The 18,236-nt window shown below is 44.1% G+C and overlaps 1 protein-coding gene across 1 annotated transcript in view; it reads left to right on the top strand.

Moving 5' to 3' along the window:
* Nucleotides 1–18,236, top strand: part of erc2 (ELKS/RAB6-interacting/CAST family member 2) — a 62,915-nt gene that overhangs the window by 25,756 nt on the left and 18,923 nt on the right. Inside the window, exons 3-11 of the mRNA XM_034287430.1 lie at nucleotides 5,716–5,880; nucleotides 6,708–6,974; nucleotides 7,732–7,806; nucleotides 9,706–9,861; nucleotides 12,662–12,829; nucleotides 13,033–13,200; nucleotides 16,739–16,876; nucleotides 17,284–17,424; nucleotides 18,007–18,147. Coding sequence (XP_034143321.1) covers nucleotides 5,716–5,880; nucleotides 6,708–6,974; nucleotides 7,732–7,806; nucleotides 9,706–9,861; nucleotides 12,662–12,829; nucleotides 13,033–13,200; nucleotides 16,739–16,876; nucleotides 17,284–17,424; nucleotides 18,007–18,147 — 1,419 coding nt within the window. The remainder of the gene's footprint in view (nucleotides 1–5,715; nucleotides 5,881–6,707; nucleotides 6,975–7,731; nucleotides 7,807–9,705; nucleotides 9,862–12,661; nucleotides 12,830–13,032; nucleotides 13,201–16,738; nucleotides 16,877–17,283; nucleotides 17,425–18,006; nucleotides 18,148–18,236) is intronic.

Here is an 18,236-nt window from a genome sequence, read left to right as displayed (position 1 = left end):
TGTTTCAGTTATCTAGCATCAAGACCTGCTCGGGCACGTAGCGTCGGCCTCCATAAATCCTCTGATGAGCACCACTTCAGGGAATCAAGACGTCAGTGCCATCATGCAGTCAGGAAAATAAAGGCAGGATTTTCCAAACATGGTCTGGCCACCAGAGGTTCTGATGTTGAAATGTTTCATAATCTTAGCAGCCTACAGCTCTTTAATATTAATAGAATTAATATCCCTTATTTCTGAGGCTGTCTGTCTCTTATTATCTCTGTCCTATCACCTGCCTGTTAAACCTCTCATTACAAACAGCTGTAATCCCACAGGATTAGGAATGTGATACTGTTCTTCCTCTTACCAAAGGGGGCAACAAGATAAGTTGTGTTAATGCTTAGTTAACAAATAGTTAACCCCCATCTTGAGTTCCATAGTTTTAAGTACAAGACTGCTGGTCATCATATGTAGTTATATTTGATTCGCATAGTACGTGTGTTTGTGGTGTGTGTGTGTTTGTGTGTGTGTCTGTGTGTGTTGTAGATAATTATTCATATAGTTGGTCTTGTGCCTTCAGGCTTCACTGAACAGCCGAGACTTAAACATCTTTCCCTTGCTAATACATTCATGGATAATGTTCTAACTTGCTGGAAATAATATAAAGATGTACGATTTGTTTGTCAACAACCGTTAGTTGGACAGAAAAGGGCAGTTATTAAAGAATATACCATTGATCTAGTTGTACACATTTAACAATGGGCTTTAATACCCAAAACATTTTAAGTGTTATACTCAGCTACTTTTGAAATGGTTCTGTGGGACAGATTGAAATGGTTCTGTGGGACAGATTTAAATGATTCTGTGGGACAGATTGAAACTGTTCTATGGGACAAATTGAAATGTTTCTGTGGGAACGATTGAAATGGCTCTGTGGGACAGATTGAAATAGTTCTGTGAGAAGGATTGAAATGTTCTGTGGGAAGGACTGAAATGGTTCTGTGGGAAGGGTTGAAATGGTTCTGTGGGAAGGATTTAAATGGTTCTGTGGGACAAATTCAAATGAATCTGCGGGAAGGGTTGAAATTGTTTTGTGGGACAGATTGAAATGGTCCTGTGGGAAGTATTGAAATGACTAGATCCAGCCCACAGGCCAGGAAAGCAACAGCAGATGTATTTTTGCTCAAAGATTTGATCTACCAGCCTTTTCTGACACCCTAACAACTAGGCTTCCCACCTTGCTGCCCAAAACAAAGTGGTGGTACGACGGCTGGTTTGGAGGCCTCTGAGGCTAATGATGAAACATCTATGCTTCCATTTTGGCTGCACCAACATTTTACTTGCCTGAGGCTGCAGGGGAAACTCTCTGTTCAGGTCTGCTGACCACTGTCATTCCTTGAGCCAGGACATCCTTACCTTTACTATTAAAGTAAGGTTACAAATTCTCCCAACGGAAAATAATCTGGCATTCTGGTTCCCTGCTAATCAGGATTGTCTGCGTGGGTGCATATGTCATAGATCATGATTACCTGCTTCAGTGGCTCCAGGCTTCACTGCTCAGCCGTGACATAAAACCCTGCTCCTCACTTATATATTCATAAATAACTTCACTGATGAGCTGGGAATAAAATTTGGAATAGATATGTTTACATCCCATGATTCAGGAGAATTGAATTATCACTCAGCGAGTGATTGTTGTTTCGTTTGTTTGTTCCAGATCCAACATTCTGATGTTGCATTTGAATATTCAACAAAGGACAACTCAGCATATCTGTATATTTACCTGTATAAATATATATCTTAATAACTCCTCTGCCAGCATTTTTTCTTTTAATTTCCCATTTCAAACACAATCCTTATTTCAAATTGTTTACGGTGTGTCTGGTGTACATCAGATGTGAGAAAATCTGAAATGTCGAGAGAGGAAAAGATGGAGAGAGATGGGGTGAAAGGGTGACAGGTAGATAAAGGAAAGCCTTAGGGATAGAATGAGTGATTGAGAGAGTAAAAAACAGAGAGGTTGAATTCCGATAATCCCAGTGAGTTTCTCCTTCACTCGCTCAGTCGATTTTATTAAGATCTGACAGACACTGCTGGTTATTCAAGTGAACACCTGATGGATGTCAAGTTATTTAATTACAAGGAATGCATCAGACTTGTCACTATTTGCTCAGCATGTCATTCTCACAGAAGTGTAACCACTAATAGAGTCACTTGTTTTAATGACATCTGGACTACTGGACCACTGTAAGAGTTGGTAGGCCTCCCTGCCTGTGCCACAAACCCCCAAGCTGGCCGCAGCCTGCCTGGTGCTCAACCTTTCCAAGGCAGTCCGCTTCTCTACTCGCTCCACTGGCTTCCAAGTGAAGCTCGCATCGTCAGCAAGGCCGTGGTGCATGACTATGGAGCAGCACGGGGACCTTCCTTTCCCGACCTCCAGGCAATGACCAGACCCCACATCCCAAGCAGATGTCTTCATTCTGCCACACCTGGTCTCTTGACCATTCCGCCCCTAAGGGAAGGCAGCTCTCCCTCAGCCTGGTCAGATGGCACCCCAAAGGTGGAACCTGCTTCCTGTGATACTAGGACAGCGGAGTCCCTGGCCATCTTTAGAAAAGTTTTGTAGCCATACTATTGTACTGTTTGTAGCAACACTGGTGCATTTTGGGCAATTTCAGCAAGTCAAGTGTACAGCAATGTAGCCGGCAGGGGAGTTAAAGCAAGGATGGAAGGCATAGCGACACAAGCTTCACTTGCCATTCATTTGAATCGGAACAGACTTTGCGTTGGTGTTCATTGCCTCCTTTGGGCTGTTTAGGGATTTCCCAGAGTGAACTGGCGACTGAAGATGACTTCTCTTGTTCACTCTCACTGTTAGAATTCGACCGGAGATTGTGTGTGCGTGACAGAGACAGAACAAGGGAGAGGGAGTGAGAGGGGATGGCAGGCAGCACAGTGAGTTTGTGTGAAGGTGGTTTAGTTAGTGTAATTAAGGGTTTGGGAGGTTTTATGCAGTTTGAGTGCTTACGTAAGGGAGTGATGTTCAATGCAGTGGAAGTGAGAGTTACTGCCACAGTCCAACAGAGGCACTCTGAGAAACAGCACCATGCCTAGGTGATCACTGCCCCCTGCTGGACGGAGGAACACATCACTGCCTTAAAATATGGTGGCATCCCAAACACAGATTATGCAATGGACTTGGATAGACCTCTCATTTCTGCATTTGCATCTATGACGCCATTGACGGAATCTCTGTGTTCTTTTTCACAACTGTGATAATTTTGCTGTTCACTCTTGTTGAGATGGATCAGCCAAAGAATTTGGAAATCCCGCTCAGTGGACTACTTTGGAAGTTAAAGCCTTCAATGGCAATCTCCATGCTAAAATGATACATCCTAGTTGAGCTCTCTATTGATCTCGAGGGATTAAGCCAAGTCCTGGAGTCAAACATATACTTTAATATAGTCTGTTTTTCAATACATGCCAAGGCTCATATCTGTCTCTACCATGGTACGTGCCATGCCTCTTAGTATTTTTTTACAAGTCCCTGTACTGCATAATGTTACAGAGTGTTTAGCATTTCTTTTCAGCAGAGTGTTTGTAATTGTTTGAGTTTTATCTCTATTACTTTTTCTCTTTCCACTAAGGTTTCCATTATGTTTTAGACTGAATACAGACTGATTACAGGATGTTGTTGTATCAAAACGAGAAGTAATACCTGACTTTATTGCGGGATGGATAACAAAGTGGCTTACTCTCTTCAACGTCCCAGAAGTTCAAAATGTCCCTCACGCGTTCCACTCGTGTTCCTCGTTAGCTCAAGCGCTCCTCATTTGCACTTGGCGTGGCGTGTGTAGTGTTCTGACGCTGTGTTCCCTGTGCGCTGTGCTCTCTCTGCTGGTTTCCGCCCGTGCCTCTACAGCTGCTGGACGCCAGGAGAACCAAGGTTTGTCCCTATGTTTGCAACCGCTGGCCAAGCGGCCGTGTGTGTGCACAACATAGAGCCGTCTCCAGTGTGCGTGGTTGTGTGGTGCCCCCCCCCCCCCCCCCCCCCCCCCAGTGTCCCGGAGAAGTGACCCCAGCCCCCCTTCCCCACACACACCCGTACCCGTGCACATGATCCCTATTCCCAACCTGGTGCGTTACTTTTGACCAGGGCTTGTGGGCTCGGGTCAAGGGTCATGCACTAACATGCCTGTATTGGAGATAGGATGCCATTGTTATTACGTGCACCCAGTTTGACCCCAATACTCACGCCAGAACGTAGTGCTGTTGTGAACCCTGTGACCCTGTCCTCTCCCTCACACACCTTGTCAGGTAGCGTGTGGATTGTTCAGCCTGTCCCTTTCTATTGCCCAAGCACACCACCGGCCCTCCCTTTGGTTCCCCAACACCCTCCAGACCGGGTGGGGTTCTCACATGGGACATGGCAGCTCCTCCCACTGTGACCCTTTGGCATCTGCTCCCGGAACGCGACCCACCGGGCCAGGTTCCAATGTTCACAGCAGCGTAGCGCTGAAAGTGCATGTCCCATTCAGTGGGAGGTTAGTGTGGATAATGGAACAGTCTGGTGTTCCCTTCTCCCACACACTACAGTGGACGGAGGGTGCACTACTTTATCACTCCTGAAGTCATTCAGGACTCCTCCCGCTTTACCTCCACCAATTCATCCTCAGTCTAAACTGGGAGTGTTGCTGTTCCCGGGCACGTGCGCGCGCGCACACACACACACAACACACACATCCTCTCTTCCACACAACATATGGATGGGCCTGGGGGCTGGGTCTAGTGTTCGTGGTTGGTCTCCAGCTGCCAATGGTACCACTGTTCACTGCTCTCTACATGGACCTCTGCTGCCCGCCATTCAGACTACACAGACAGCAACCGCTCTACCAGTAATGACCATGTCAACAGGGCTCGAGCAATCTTACCTGCTGTTGAACTCAACTGTCAAACCTTGTAAACTTGACATGATGTTCTATGTCTTTTAATGTGATATGAAGCGAATAGGGCAACACATTATCCGGATTCTGGTGGACTGGGTTTAAAGTGTGTTTCTTTAAATATCTGCTGTTGAAGCCTCGAGAGAGAGAGAATGCTAAAGATGACATCACTGGTTAGAAGAGTGATGCATAGTATTATGCTTCTCTAGACATCCACATTACACATTACTCACTGTATAAATAGGCACACAAGTTGGAAAGCAATGAGCCGTCTAGTCGATAATGAACAGGGGAACTTGTTTCTTCTCTTACCTTTTCAACTCATACTCTTTCATACTTTTGGTATACTTGCATTCTTTCATTTAGTCTTTCGTAGTAAGGTAAGTCTTCAGATCCCTCATTTTTTTGGTAAGTAACTGTATCTTCCTTAGATGAAATAAATTACAGTGTGTGTTTGTGAATGTGTGTGTGTGTTTTCTATACAATACACATGTCTTTTCTCCAGAGCCCTCCAGAGGCCCCCAGACCCCCCCCCCCCCCCGATTGTGGTGTAGTTACTAGTAGGACATTGTGTTTTTGTGTGAGTTTGCTATTAAGTCCCTTAGATCCTGATAGATTAAGACTTTGTTTGTGTGTGTGTGTGTGTGTGTGTGTGGGTTCACGTGTGTGTGTGTGGGTTCACGCGTGCCTGTGTGGATTCACGTGCATGTGTGGATTCACGTGCGTGTGTGGGTTCACGTGTGTGTGGCCTCACGTGTGCGTGCGTGGGTTCACGTGTGTGTGACCTCCACAGCACCTGCAGCTGACCATCCAGGCCTTGCAGGACGAGCTGCGGACCCAGAGGGACCTGAACCACCTGCTACAGCAGGAGAACGGCGGACGCTCTGGGGAACACTACACCAACATCGAGCTGACCGAGGAAAACTTCAGACGGCTGCAGGCCGAGCATGACCGCCAGGCAATTGCTCACCCCAGATATCATTAAATGCACGACACTGTCATTGGTTCCGAGTTATTATGGGATGTACAACGATGACGTCTGATCACGTCCAAAACATGTTAATGGGACCCCTAGAGAGTTTCACTATCCTTATGACAGCGCGGTTTACGCTTCCTCAAGCTGAACGTCAACGGCGTCCTTATTGCGCACGTCATTTTGAAGTGGTCAGTTCAGATTAGGCGCGCGGCTAATGCAAACGTCGTTCTTCGTTTGTTTAGCTATAGTGACACCTGGCTAGGAACTTGGAATTCATGGCGAAAAGTATTTATCATGTGTAAATGAGTGTTCTACTATTTGTTATACAAATATTACTTGATTAATTAGCTGTCAACGGGGGTAATATCAGCTAAATTGTCTTCAATTTAATAATTTAACAGCTCAGCTACAGCCTATTGTACTGATTGGATTTACACACGATTTATATGTTTTACTTGAAAAGGCTGCTAGGATCAAGTTAGCAAGCCGATTCATGCACAGAGACTAGCTCAAATTTACTACGATGTGCCACCAAGAGTAAATACTCACGAGATAATCGGGCGAGTCGTGGATAAACTGCACGCCGAGCCTTTTCCTTCCATGGCAGGGCACACGCACAGTATTTTCTGTGTGATGGATCAGCAGAGTTGCGTGAGAAAATAGACTTGGTTTTGAATTTAAAGCACTGTGACGCCGTTAAAGGGTTGACGCACGCGGGCCGGCCGTACTCTTTCATAAATCCCCGTGCATTCTATCCGCGGCGTATACCCTGCGTGAAATTAAATGTCCTATGCCTTGTGTCACGGCAGGCCAAAGAGCTGTTCCTCCTAAGGAAGACCCTGGAGGAGATGGAGCTGCGGATCGAGACCCAGAAGCAGACCTTGGGCGCCAGGGACGAGTCCATCAAGAAGCTGCTTGAGATGCTCCAGAGCAAAGGTCTGCCCGGGGGTCCGGGGAGGGTCAACGAGGAGGAGGAGCAGGAGAGGGCCAGGCGCATCGCTGAGGCAGAGGCACAGCTGGGACACTTGGAGGTCATCCTGGACCAGAAGGAGAAGGAGAACATCCACCTCCGAGAGGTACCAAACTGTATGAGTGCTTCCCGAATGGAACCGAACTTATTCCATATAACACTCTGTGTTGGACTGAAGCTTGATCAGAGCAGTTGGATATGCTATGTCTTCACACATAGTACTTAAGAACCCCAACTATATAGCTAATTACTTTGGCCACTGAGTGGACCCTGTCTGTTCGGCCAAGCTTCTACTGTAGACACTGGTCTGCCCTGTGTCTGAGGGATTATTGATTGCACTTATTCATGTCCTTTGTTCGCAGCCATATTTAAAGCAGACCTGTTGTGAATGCCTGCTGGAAATCACAAGGTTATCGTCTCAGCTACACTGTATGTCCGTCAACACTAGAGGGCAATGCTAGTCTTCTCCCTGTCTACCCATTGTGCTTAGGCTGTAGTGAGACGAGCACCAGTCTGTCTGTGCGTGGGGTTATTTCCAATGGAGGTGGATATAATATGTACAACGTCAGTCTAGAGGAGATAAATATGACTTACTTCAGTGCTAGTATTTAACCTGGTTGAGAAGTCACTGTCATCCATGAAAAGACTGAAAGGTCGTGCTGTATTTTTGCAGAGATGCTCTGGAGAGATTGCCCTGTGCGTTCTGATTTATTACGATCTAAAATGCTGCGCCGACTTCAGATCAGCACTTTTATTCGGGAAGATACTTGAAGAATGCTGTACTGGCTCGTTGCACTGGGTCCTACGAGAGGTGAAATTTCATGCTTGTTTTGTCCATTTCATATCAACTGGTGTTCTCCCAGGAACTGCACAGAAGAAACCAGATGCACCAGGACCCTGGCAAAACCAAAGCCCTGCAAACGATCATTGAGATGAAGGTAAGAACCATGGGGTCGTTCATGCCACTACGACTGGCGACCCGTGCTGAGATGGTGAACCTTAGAGTGAGAACAAACCTTTGATTGGATTGAATCTACTTTGCTCGCACTGTGCGGATGGTCTCAGATAATCATGATTTGCCCACGATGTTCAGCAAGACAACAAACAAAACAAATCCCTAGGCTGCCAATTATTTTAGTTAGGGGTGATTTCAGATTTTCTAATTATGTTCTCCTGATTCCTGGAATCTTCTAACAGGGATTTTGAGAAACCAGCGAATTCATTCAAAGTTCCTGGAATGTTCCCGTCCTACTTTAGGAGAATAGCCTATCTGTAGTTACATAACATGTTATAAAAAATACATTTGAATCACTAAGTGAAGCCCCACGTAGCGTCAGCCTGTTGCTTAGGAGCGGTGATATCATTCTATAAATATAAAGCATGACTTCACGGCCCTCCAGCATGCCACTCTCCCACTCCGAGGACTTTACCTCAGAGCTGGACTGGTGCTGATCAAATCCCCAGCATCCCCTAGCACGGTCATGTGACTGACTTTCCTTTAGCACGGACATTTGACAGGCTGGTTCCTGGGGGGCTTTGGATTTGCATATAGGGCAGGACCCACCCACTTCTATCCCTGGTGGAGGAAGCCCCTGCTCCTTTCTTCAGAGCCTTGTTGATGCTGATGTTAGCATGAGTAATGACTTTCTTCCTTCACCTCATCCTCTCTCTCTTTTTTTCTGTCTCCCAGTCTCTTCCTGTCTCTATCTCCTCTCGCTTCCTCACTCCTGACACACCGGAGAGAGCACAGAGCCTGTCCTCTGCTACCATGGAAACAGGTGTGGTTGTTTATGATAGCGAGGAGAACACCGGGAGGAGAGAGACAGGGATAGAGAGAGACAGGAAAGAGAGAAAGAGAGAGACAGGGATAGAAAGAGAGACAGAGAGAGATAATAACATCCCCTGCTGGATCAGCTTGATCTACAGGAGCAGTGAAATCATTGGAATGGCACTGCATCTCTGAACCGGGGCTCTACGTTGTGTTGCTATCGTCTAGGATCTCTCTGTGGTAACTAGCTAGCATCTGGCCTCAGTTTGAAGATAGCTATGTATTGACCAGGCACATGGCCCGATGAAGTGTTCACATGTTCAAGTTTACCCGTTAGACGCAGGAACATCTGTTATTGTTTTGAGTCATCCTAGCTAGGTCCTAGCTCTTCCCTGGGTGCTGAATGACCCCGGCTAAAGGTGACACGTTCAGAACAAGTCGAGGGACGTGAGGAGCAGCGTACGAGAGAGAGGCAAGAGTGAAACAAGGTTCTTGCTCTGTGCCGTGCAAAGAGTATTGCTTGTGAGACGGACCATGAATAATCTTAAGGACGCTGTATTATTTATTTAAAAACTCTATGAAGCAAAAGCTACATACGCGGAGTTGCAGTCGCAGTCTAGAGAATGACTCTTGCCTTGATGTTTGAGCGACTACAGAACAGCGCTGCTCTTCTTCCTGCTTGTTCTCCGGGCGTTTGTCTCTGGGCTGGTCCCTCTTCCAGGCTCCATGAGATGTGTGCTGCTCAGTATTTCCAAATGGTGATTAATCCACTGAGAGGCTGTGAGGAAGCGGGATCTGGTGCAGCCGGAGGAGGAGGCTGTACCTCAACACTGCAGTGGCCCTCCTCTTCACCGCTTCTATCGCTGTCGCCTTCCTTCACCTTTTCTTTTCTTTCACGCTTTCTTTCAGCCCTCCCTCCCAACTCTTTTCTTTTACTTGATTTTAACATTTCTACTTCTGATTTCAGGTGCTTTGTGTTTGGTTCTTTGGAAACGTTCCACCGCTCGACTGTGTTTGTGTCTCCGCCTCCGATGTGTGTTACAGCTGGTGTGTTTTGCGTGTCGTCTAGGACACCAAGATAGCGTCCCTGGAGCGCAACATCAGGGACCTGGAGGATGAGATCCAGATGCTGAAGGCTAATGGCTTGCTGAACACGGAGGACAGAGAGGAGGAGATCAAACAGATGGAGGTCTACAAGAACCACTCCAAGTTTATGAAGACCAAGGTACACGCACACACACAAGCACGCCTGAGCGCAGTAGGACGTGGACACTTCTCTGTGGTCGCGTACACCCGCATGTACAAACACACATACACACATTAATGTTTGTACTGTAGCACAGTGTCTTATGCCAAACAAAATCACTCACATAATGTAGGTTTTGCTGTGCAGTTTCAACGTGAACAGAGCAGAGCTGGCTGTCTGGCTGACAGTAAAGAAGCAAGCTTTAGCATTAAATGAAACAGTTTCATCAGGAAAGTGCTTCGCTGGCAGCTGTCTGACTAGGAGATGCTTACTCTGGGTTTTCTTACTGTATACAGTATGTAGGAGAGAGCAGAGGAAGACAATATAGAATACCATTCATTTGTTATTCAAAGCTTTCATCAATACGTTTTCATCCATCTAGCATAATTGATTGTATAATATTACCACTTAAACCTCTTCTGGCTTCATTTCATCATCAGCCACTTCGTATCCAGTTGATCCAGTTTGACTTTGTTTATTCATGTTATTCTTTCTGTCTGTCTGGTGTCCCTCTGTTTATCTGTTGTCTCTCTGCTTTGTCTGTCGGTCCCTCTAGTTCTCCGTCTGTCTGTCAGTCAATTCCTATGCTCATTTGTCTGTCCATCAGCTAGTCTGTCCATCTGTGTCTCTGTCTGTGGTGTGTGACCCTGTTGGTTAGCATATCGTCTCCCGGGTTGCTGGCTAGCCTGTCTGTGGTGTGTGACCCTGTCGGTTAGCGTATCGTCTCCCGGGTTGCTGGCTAGCCTGTCTGTGGTGTGTGACCCTGTCGGTTAGCGTATCGTCTCCAGGGTTGCTGGCTAGCCTGTCTGTGGTGTGTGACCATTTCGGTTAGCGTATCATCTCCCGGGTTGCTGGCTAGCCTGTCTGTGGTGTGTGACCATTTCGGTTAGCGTATCATCTCCCGGGTTGCTGGCTAGCCTGTCTGTGGTGTGTGACCCTGTCGGTTAGCGTATCGTCTCCAAATTTGCTGGCTGGCCTGTCTGTGGCATTCAGTCTGTGTCCTCATCCGTCTCTACATTACCTGTGTGAGGCTGAAAACCACGGGAGGTTTTTATTGTCTTATTTTTAGACCATTATTCATCAGTCATAGATGTACTGATGTATAATACATGATCAATGCAGGGGAGTCAGTCCCACATGCATATTTAATGAGAGTGCCAAGCAACGCAGTGGTTGAAGACGATCTGCTGGCCACCCACACACACCTGATACCAGTGTTGGGGGTACAAATACTCAGACTGCTAGGTAACGAGTAACATAATGTACCTTAGTTATTTATGTAATCCCTTACTAGTAATGTTTTCAAATAAATAATGCGTTACTCAATTTGCCTCAGTGCAACCTACGGAGCTTTATGTAGCGTTCCTTTTCTCTTGTAGCAAGTGGCAACAAAGGACGCAAAGATTTGTTGCCACTTGCTTCTCCTGCTAAAGGGCATGAGAGCTACACCTACCAAAGCTACACCTCGACCGGCTCCCATTCATTACAAATCGATAGGTTGCTGTTATGTTTTGCCTGTTGGACAACCAAAGTTCAATCCAAATCATCCCCGGTTGGACAGCCAAAGTTGATCCCAAATCATCCTCAATTATTTCCAGGCAAATGAATGTTCAGTCCAAATGAACACATAGCTGCCCCTTAACAGCTGTATTAACAACAAATTGCATAGGGCAGCGAGGCTTGTTTGGGATTCACAAGAGTACACATTCCGCTAATAAAGGTTCTGTTGCCCACATTGTATTTGTATATGGGAGGTGTTAATAGTGGTTAAACAGTGGTGATTCCAACATATAAGCAGAGAAGCATTATCTTTTGTCAACTATATTTTATAGTAAATTAACATCTAAATGCAGTTGTGTGTTAGTACGATTTTTCTGAATAATTTCAAAACAGATTTAGTAATTATCCACCTCTGAATAAATTAATGAAACATTTATGGATTATGCACATTTTTGCAGAGATTTCAAAATGCACTGTGCCTAACGTTTTCTTTTTAAAAAGGTATGTTTGTCAGTGTAAAAGCTGTTATTTTGGTTCTTCTTTGTTCACTGCAATGGGTTTATCTGGTAATGAAGTCTGTATATACTGCTCCGGAAAAAATGTATATACTGCACCTTTTTCTTTCCTTTCCAAAAAAGCTGAAAAGGAAAGTTTTGAGTGCGGAACAGAAGCATTCAATTTGCAGTGGTCTCTTAATTTTAACCCTTCTGTTCCTCACTTAAAACCTTCCTTTTTGGGTTTTTTGGAAAAGAAAGGAAAAGGTAGAGTGATCTCTTAATCTTTTCCGTAGCTGTATAGGCTGTTTAATAAACCAGCCTGAGAATGTGGAGGCACTTGCAACACAATTGTTTTTATTTTATTTAAGAGGCTCAAAATGCAAATATTATTTTTCAGTATGGTTTATAATTACTTGAAATAATAGTATTGGTCACTCTTGCTGTATAATGATTGATGAGATAATTGATTATGTCACATCTTGGTGACTGCCACTGACTACACAATACCTGACTACGTTATAATATGACATCCCTTTAAATGTCTGCCTTCTGGGCGTAAATGACCAACACGTGAGTATAGAATCAAAGGACCTATCTAAAAGTAAATGCTGAGTAACTTAACACCTTACATAGTAGAAATGTGACTACTACTGTAATTAGTTACTTTTAAAAGAATTCCCAACACTGCCTGATACACACACACACCTGCCATAATCATATCGGTTAGCCATCTCTGACACACAGCATAGTTAGTCGTGATATTCTTTGTGTGTCTGCGACAGATTGACCAGCTGAAACAGGAGCTATCTAAAAAGGAATCTGAGCTGCTGGCTCTGCAGACGAAGCTGGAGACGCTGAACAACCAGAACTCAGACTGCAAACAGCACATAGAGGTGCTCAAAGAGTCCCTCACTGCCAAGGAGCAGCGTGCAGCTATCCTGCAGACAGAGGTAGCTACTGTACAGTGACATTCACGCACACACACACACGTTTTACTTCAGTGAATATTGCCTCTTACTTTTCTGACCAGTCAAAATGAACATTCACTTGTAGTTATTGTTAATGTTGTATAACGGGCTTTGTGAAAAATTTGATTTCACCACTGCAATATTTTGTTGTCATACATTTAAACTGTGATCTCTCCCTGTCCCAGGTGGACGCCCTGCGCTTACGTCTGGAGGAGAAGGAGTCCTTCCTGAACAAGAAGACCAAGCAGCTTCAGGACCTGACAGAGGAGAAGGGCACGCTGGCCGGGGAGATCCGGGACATGAAGGACATGCTGGAGGTCAAGGAGAGGAAGATAAATGTCCTGCAGAAAAAGGTAAGAGAGTAAGGGTTGCAGGGTTTTAAATGGTGCAGGTCTGAGACGGCTTACTGGCTTGTGTAAAGGGCCAAAGAAGCATCAGTGTTTACATGTTTCCATCTGTAAATTGTTCTATAGTAATACTATCAACAAACTTTCATCAAACTACAGTGTCTGTTGATTAAGGAGCTGATTACTTAGGTTTGTTTTTGGGTTAGGTTAGAAGAAGGTTTAGGGTAAAGGTTAAGGTTGTGATTCCAGTAAAGGTTAAAGTAAGCTCAGTAGATCAAGTAAAAATGTTACTGATAGTCATTGGATAATCTGTAGAGTATCTACCAAAACACGTTTGGGACTCAAAATAAAGTGTTACCGTCTGAATGCATTTAGGCCTGTGTTTTCCTGTAAGAAACTCACCTCACTGACTCGCCTAAGAGCAAATCTGAGGGAAACCCAGCAAAGTGATGCGGTTGTTTAGAAGGTATATTAGAAAGCTCTCCCCAGGAATGATGGAATATCAACAGCATTTCTAGATGGGCCCCTGCAGAATGTCGTTGTCATTTGATGGTTAATAAAACAGTTATTTCAGTGTCTCTTTGTGTGTCCTCTGGCACACACAGACAAACACACACTGGTGGAAGAACAAAATGTTTTTGTAAATCTAGAGCCTGTATCAACAATATCTTCTTGGCCTGCAGAATAGCCAGAAATTGACTACAGGAAAGTAAACCGGCTTTTATTTGCTTCATCGATTTTCAGAAAGCTTTTGATCCTTTACTCTATAGTTTGTAAACACAGGGCTTGATGGGAAATTATCACACAATCCGTTCACTCTATAAAGCATTAACTGCCTGCCTGCTTTAAAGACTATTGTTACGAAGTATAGTTTCTTCTCCCTCTGGTGTAAAACAAGGATAGGCCTTTATCACTGAGTCTGTTTAACATGTTTATTAATGATTCAGCAAAATGGGGACGTTGACCCCAGTGAGGTGAGATTACTGTGAGATGTTGACTCCAGTGAGGTGATATTACTATGAGATGTTGACTCCAGTGAGATGAGATAACTGTGGGATGTTGACCCCAGTGAGGTGATATTACTATGAGATGTTGACTCCAGTGAGGTGAAATAACTGTGGGAAGTTTGATCCCAGTGAGGTGAGATAACTGGGGGATGTTGACCCCAGTGAGGTGAGATAACTGGGGGATGTTGACCCCAGTGAGGTGAGTTAACTGGGGACGTTGACCATTACTGTATATTAACACTGACCAGTACTGTGTATTAACACTGGCCATTACTGTGTATTAACACTGACATTACTGTGTATTAACACTGACCATTACTGTATATTAACACTGACCAGTACTGTGTATTAACACTGGCCATTACTGTGTATTAACACTGACATTACTGTGTATTAACACTGACCATTATTGTGTATTAACACTGTCCATTACTGTTTATTAACACTGACCATTACTGTATATTAACACTGACCAGTGATGTGTATTAACACTGACCATTACTGTGTATTAACACTGACCAGTACTGTGTATTAAAACACTGATCATGACTTTTTATTAACACTATCAAGTACTGTGTACTAACACTGAACATTACTTTTTATTAACACTATCAATTACTGTGTACTAACACTGACCATTACTGTGTATTAACACTGAGCAGTACTGTGTATTAACACTGACCATTACTCTGTATTAATACTGACTAGAGCTGTGTATTAACACTGACCACTGCTGGGAATTAACACTGGGCAGTGCTGTGTATTAACACTGACCGGTGCTGTGTATTAACACTGGCTGTGGTGGAGTAGATAAGAAGTCACTCTTTAATTACTGTGACCTCTAAGACATACTGAGTGAAATTCATGCTATCCTCTCATGTCCCTTATACCACCATACAAGCTTATTTCTATACCCCCTTCAGGTAAAAACTAGCATTACGTGGTTGACAGTTGAGGATAAAGGTGTCCGTTTGCCAGTTGAATATTTCTGTATGGATAGATAAGTCGAGATAAAGTCTGGAGTAGACGAAAATGTTGACCTAGAATTAGATGACTGTATGTTTTACTAAGGTTAATACCAGCGGGTATGGATAATGCATGTCTATATTTATGTATTTTCCAAATGTTGCCTCTCTCTAAATGCACCTTTCACACTCACACATGCGGGCAAACACACACGCACACATACACACACACACACACACACACACACACTTTCTTAAGGAGGAGTGAGTTTTCCGCCTGGCTGCTCCTAGGGTGTGCTATAAATATACACTGACTGTAACTATATCATCCCTGGTCCTCCTCTCAATCTCTCTCCTCTTGCATCACTCTATAGAAACGTCATCTGTTTATGTATAACTTATTTATCCATATAGTATGTATATACTCTCTATGCATATCTATTTATTTATATATCTGTCTATCTATCTATCTATCTATCTATCTATCAATCTGCACATTTAGACTTACCATTGGTATTGGCCATTTCCCTCCATTGCATTTATACATTCCACTTTAACAACATACATTGTACTTAAATGTTTCACTTTTTTCTTCACTTCTGGTTGTATGCTAACTGCATTTCCTTGTACTGTGCCTGTACATGTTCAATGATAATAAAGTTTAATCTAATCTATCTATTAATCCATCTGGCTTCTGCCTCCATTACCAGTGAATCTACCGTAGATTTAACTAAATTCAAAGAGATCAGAGAGTAATTGAAGTATTTTGCTAAAAGAATAAAGGCTTCCTCCACACTATATAGCAACTACTGTGTCGTTTAGGATCTATCCACAGTCCCTGTAGTCTTTGAGCATACCTTCCCCGGACGCAGAGGCAATTAGCCTGCAAACATCACCCCTCTACTGTATCTCCTAACTCACAAACATCACTCCCTCTACTGTATCTCCTAACTCACAAACATCACTCCCTCTACTGTATCTCCTAACTCACAAACATCACTCCCTCTACTGTATCTCCTAACTCACAAACATCACTCCCTCTACTGTATCTCCTAACTCACAAACATCACTCCCTCTACTGATTCTCCTAACTCACAAACATCACTCCCTCTACTGTATCTCCTAACTCACAAACATCACTCCCTCTACTGTATCTCCTAACTCACAAACATCACTCCCTCTACTGTATCTCCTAACTCACAAACATCACTCCCTCTACTATAATACCTGAAGGTCATAAACGTCACTCCCTCTACTATTACTCCTTACTCATAAACTCCACTCCCTCTACTATTACTCGTTACTCATAAACACCACTCCCTCTACTATTACTCCTTACTCATGAACACCACTCCCTCTACTATAACTCTTAACTCAAACATAACTCCTTCTACTATTAACTCCTTACTCACCAACATCACTCCCTCTACTAAAACACCTGACTCACAAACACCACTCCCTCTACTCTAACTCCTAACTCAAACATAACTCCCACTATTTTTTTTATCTCTTCCTTCCCTTTGTCTGCCTCTTTCTACCCCCTCTCTGCCCCCTACCTTCCTACTACACCAGATTGAGAATTTGCAGGAGCAGCTTCGTGATAAGGACAAGCAGCTGGGGAACCTGAAGGACAGGGTGAAGTCCCTGCAAACAGACTCCAGTAACACGGACACTGCCCTGGCCACTCTGGAGGAGGCGCTCTCTGAGAAGGTACATAGCATGGAACATGGATACCAGGATGCCACAGCCAAAGAAGTTGGAACTGGAGCCTGTAGTTCTACAGCAGAACCTTCAATTAGGAACCACAGTTTCACTGCTGGGGAATCTACAATTAAGAGCCAAAGTTTTACAGCTGGTGAATTGATAGTTTGACAGGAGATCTTAGTACCAGATCCCATAAATAGGTCCCATGATTTCTCTGGTTCAGATCATGTGATCAATTCCTGACTTTACTTTGAATAGTGAACAACCAACAACTTATCAAGAACTTGCTTTCAGTGTTATTTTTTTATCTCGTCGTTCCATGGACAGGGGCTGCAAGTGTTCAAGATCTATGACGATAATTATATCCACAGTTTTGTAGGAATACATAATGTGTTGTTGTGTGTCTTTCCCAGGAGCGAATCATAGAGAGACTGAAAGAGCAGAGAGCCAGGGAAGACAATGAAAGGATGGATGAGGTCGAGTCTTATAAAAAGGAGAACAAGGACCTCAAGGAGAAGGTCAACACCCTCCAACTGGAATTAACAGAAAAGGAGGTCAGTGTGTGTGTGCGTGTGTGTGGATATTTAAGAGAAGGAGTGTTTCTGTGTTTTGCATGGGTTGTTATATCAAAGTAATTCTGACAGTTGAAACTACACGGGTTGTTATATCAAAGTAATTCTGACAGTTTAAACTACACGGGTTGTTATATCAAAGTAATTCTGACAGTTTAAACTACACGGGCTGTTATATCAAAGTAATTCTGACAGTTTAAACTACACGGGCTGTTATATCAAAGTAATTCTGACAGTTTAAACTACACAGGCTGTTATATCAAAGTAATTCTGACAGTTTAAACTGCACGGGCTGTTATATCAAAGTAATTCTGACAGTTTAAACTACACGGGCTGTTATATCAAAGTAATTCTGACAGTTTAAACTACACGGGCTGTTATATCAAAGTAATTCTGACAGTTTAAACTACACGGGCTGTTATATCAAAGTAATTCTGACAGTTTAAACTACACGGGGCGTTGGTCCGTCTGGGCGTGGGGCCCAGTGACATAGGCCTGCTCTGTTATTCCACTGTGCTGTTTCACCTGGTCCGGCCCGGTCCTCAATGCCCGTCCCCCCTGTAGTCCAGTCTCATCGATCTGAAGGAGCACGCCTCGTCCCTGGCCTCCTCCAGCCTGAAGAAGGAGTCCAAGCTCAAGTCCCTGGAGATTGCCATCGAGCAGAAGAAAGAGGAGTGCAGTAAGTTGGAGACACAGTTACAGAAGGTGGGTGTGCCAACACTGCATTACTCAGAAATGTCAGTGGAAGTGGTTTGAAGACATGTTATACTCCCAGAAGCCTTTGCGATTTCAGT

This window comes from Esox lucius, chromosome 17 (assembly GCF_011004845.1).
Source record: "Esox lucius isolate fEsoLuc1 chromosome 17, fEsoLuc1.pri, whole genome shotgun sequence".
NCBI lineage: Eukaryota > Metazoa > Chordata > Actinopteri > Esociformes > Esocidae > Esox > Esox lucius.
The sequence above is the reverse complement of the archived record's forward strand: the minus strand, read 5'-3'. Positions and strand labels throughout refer to the sequence as shown.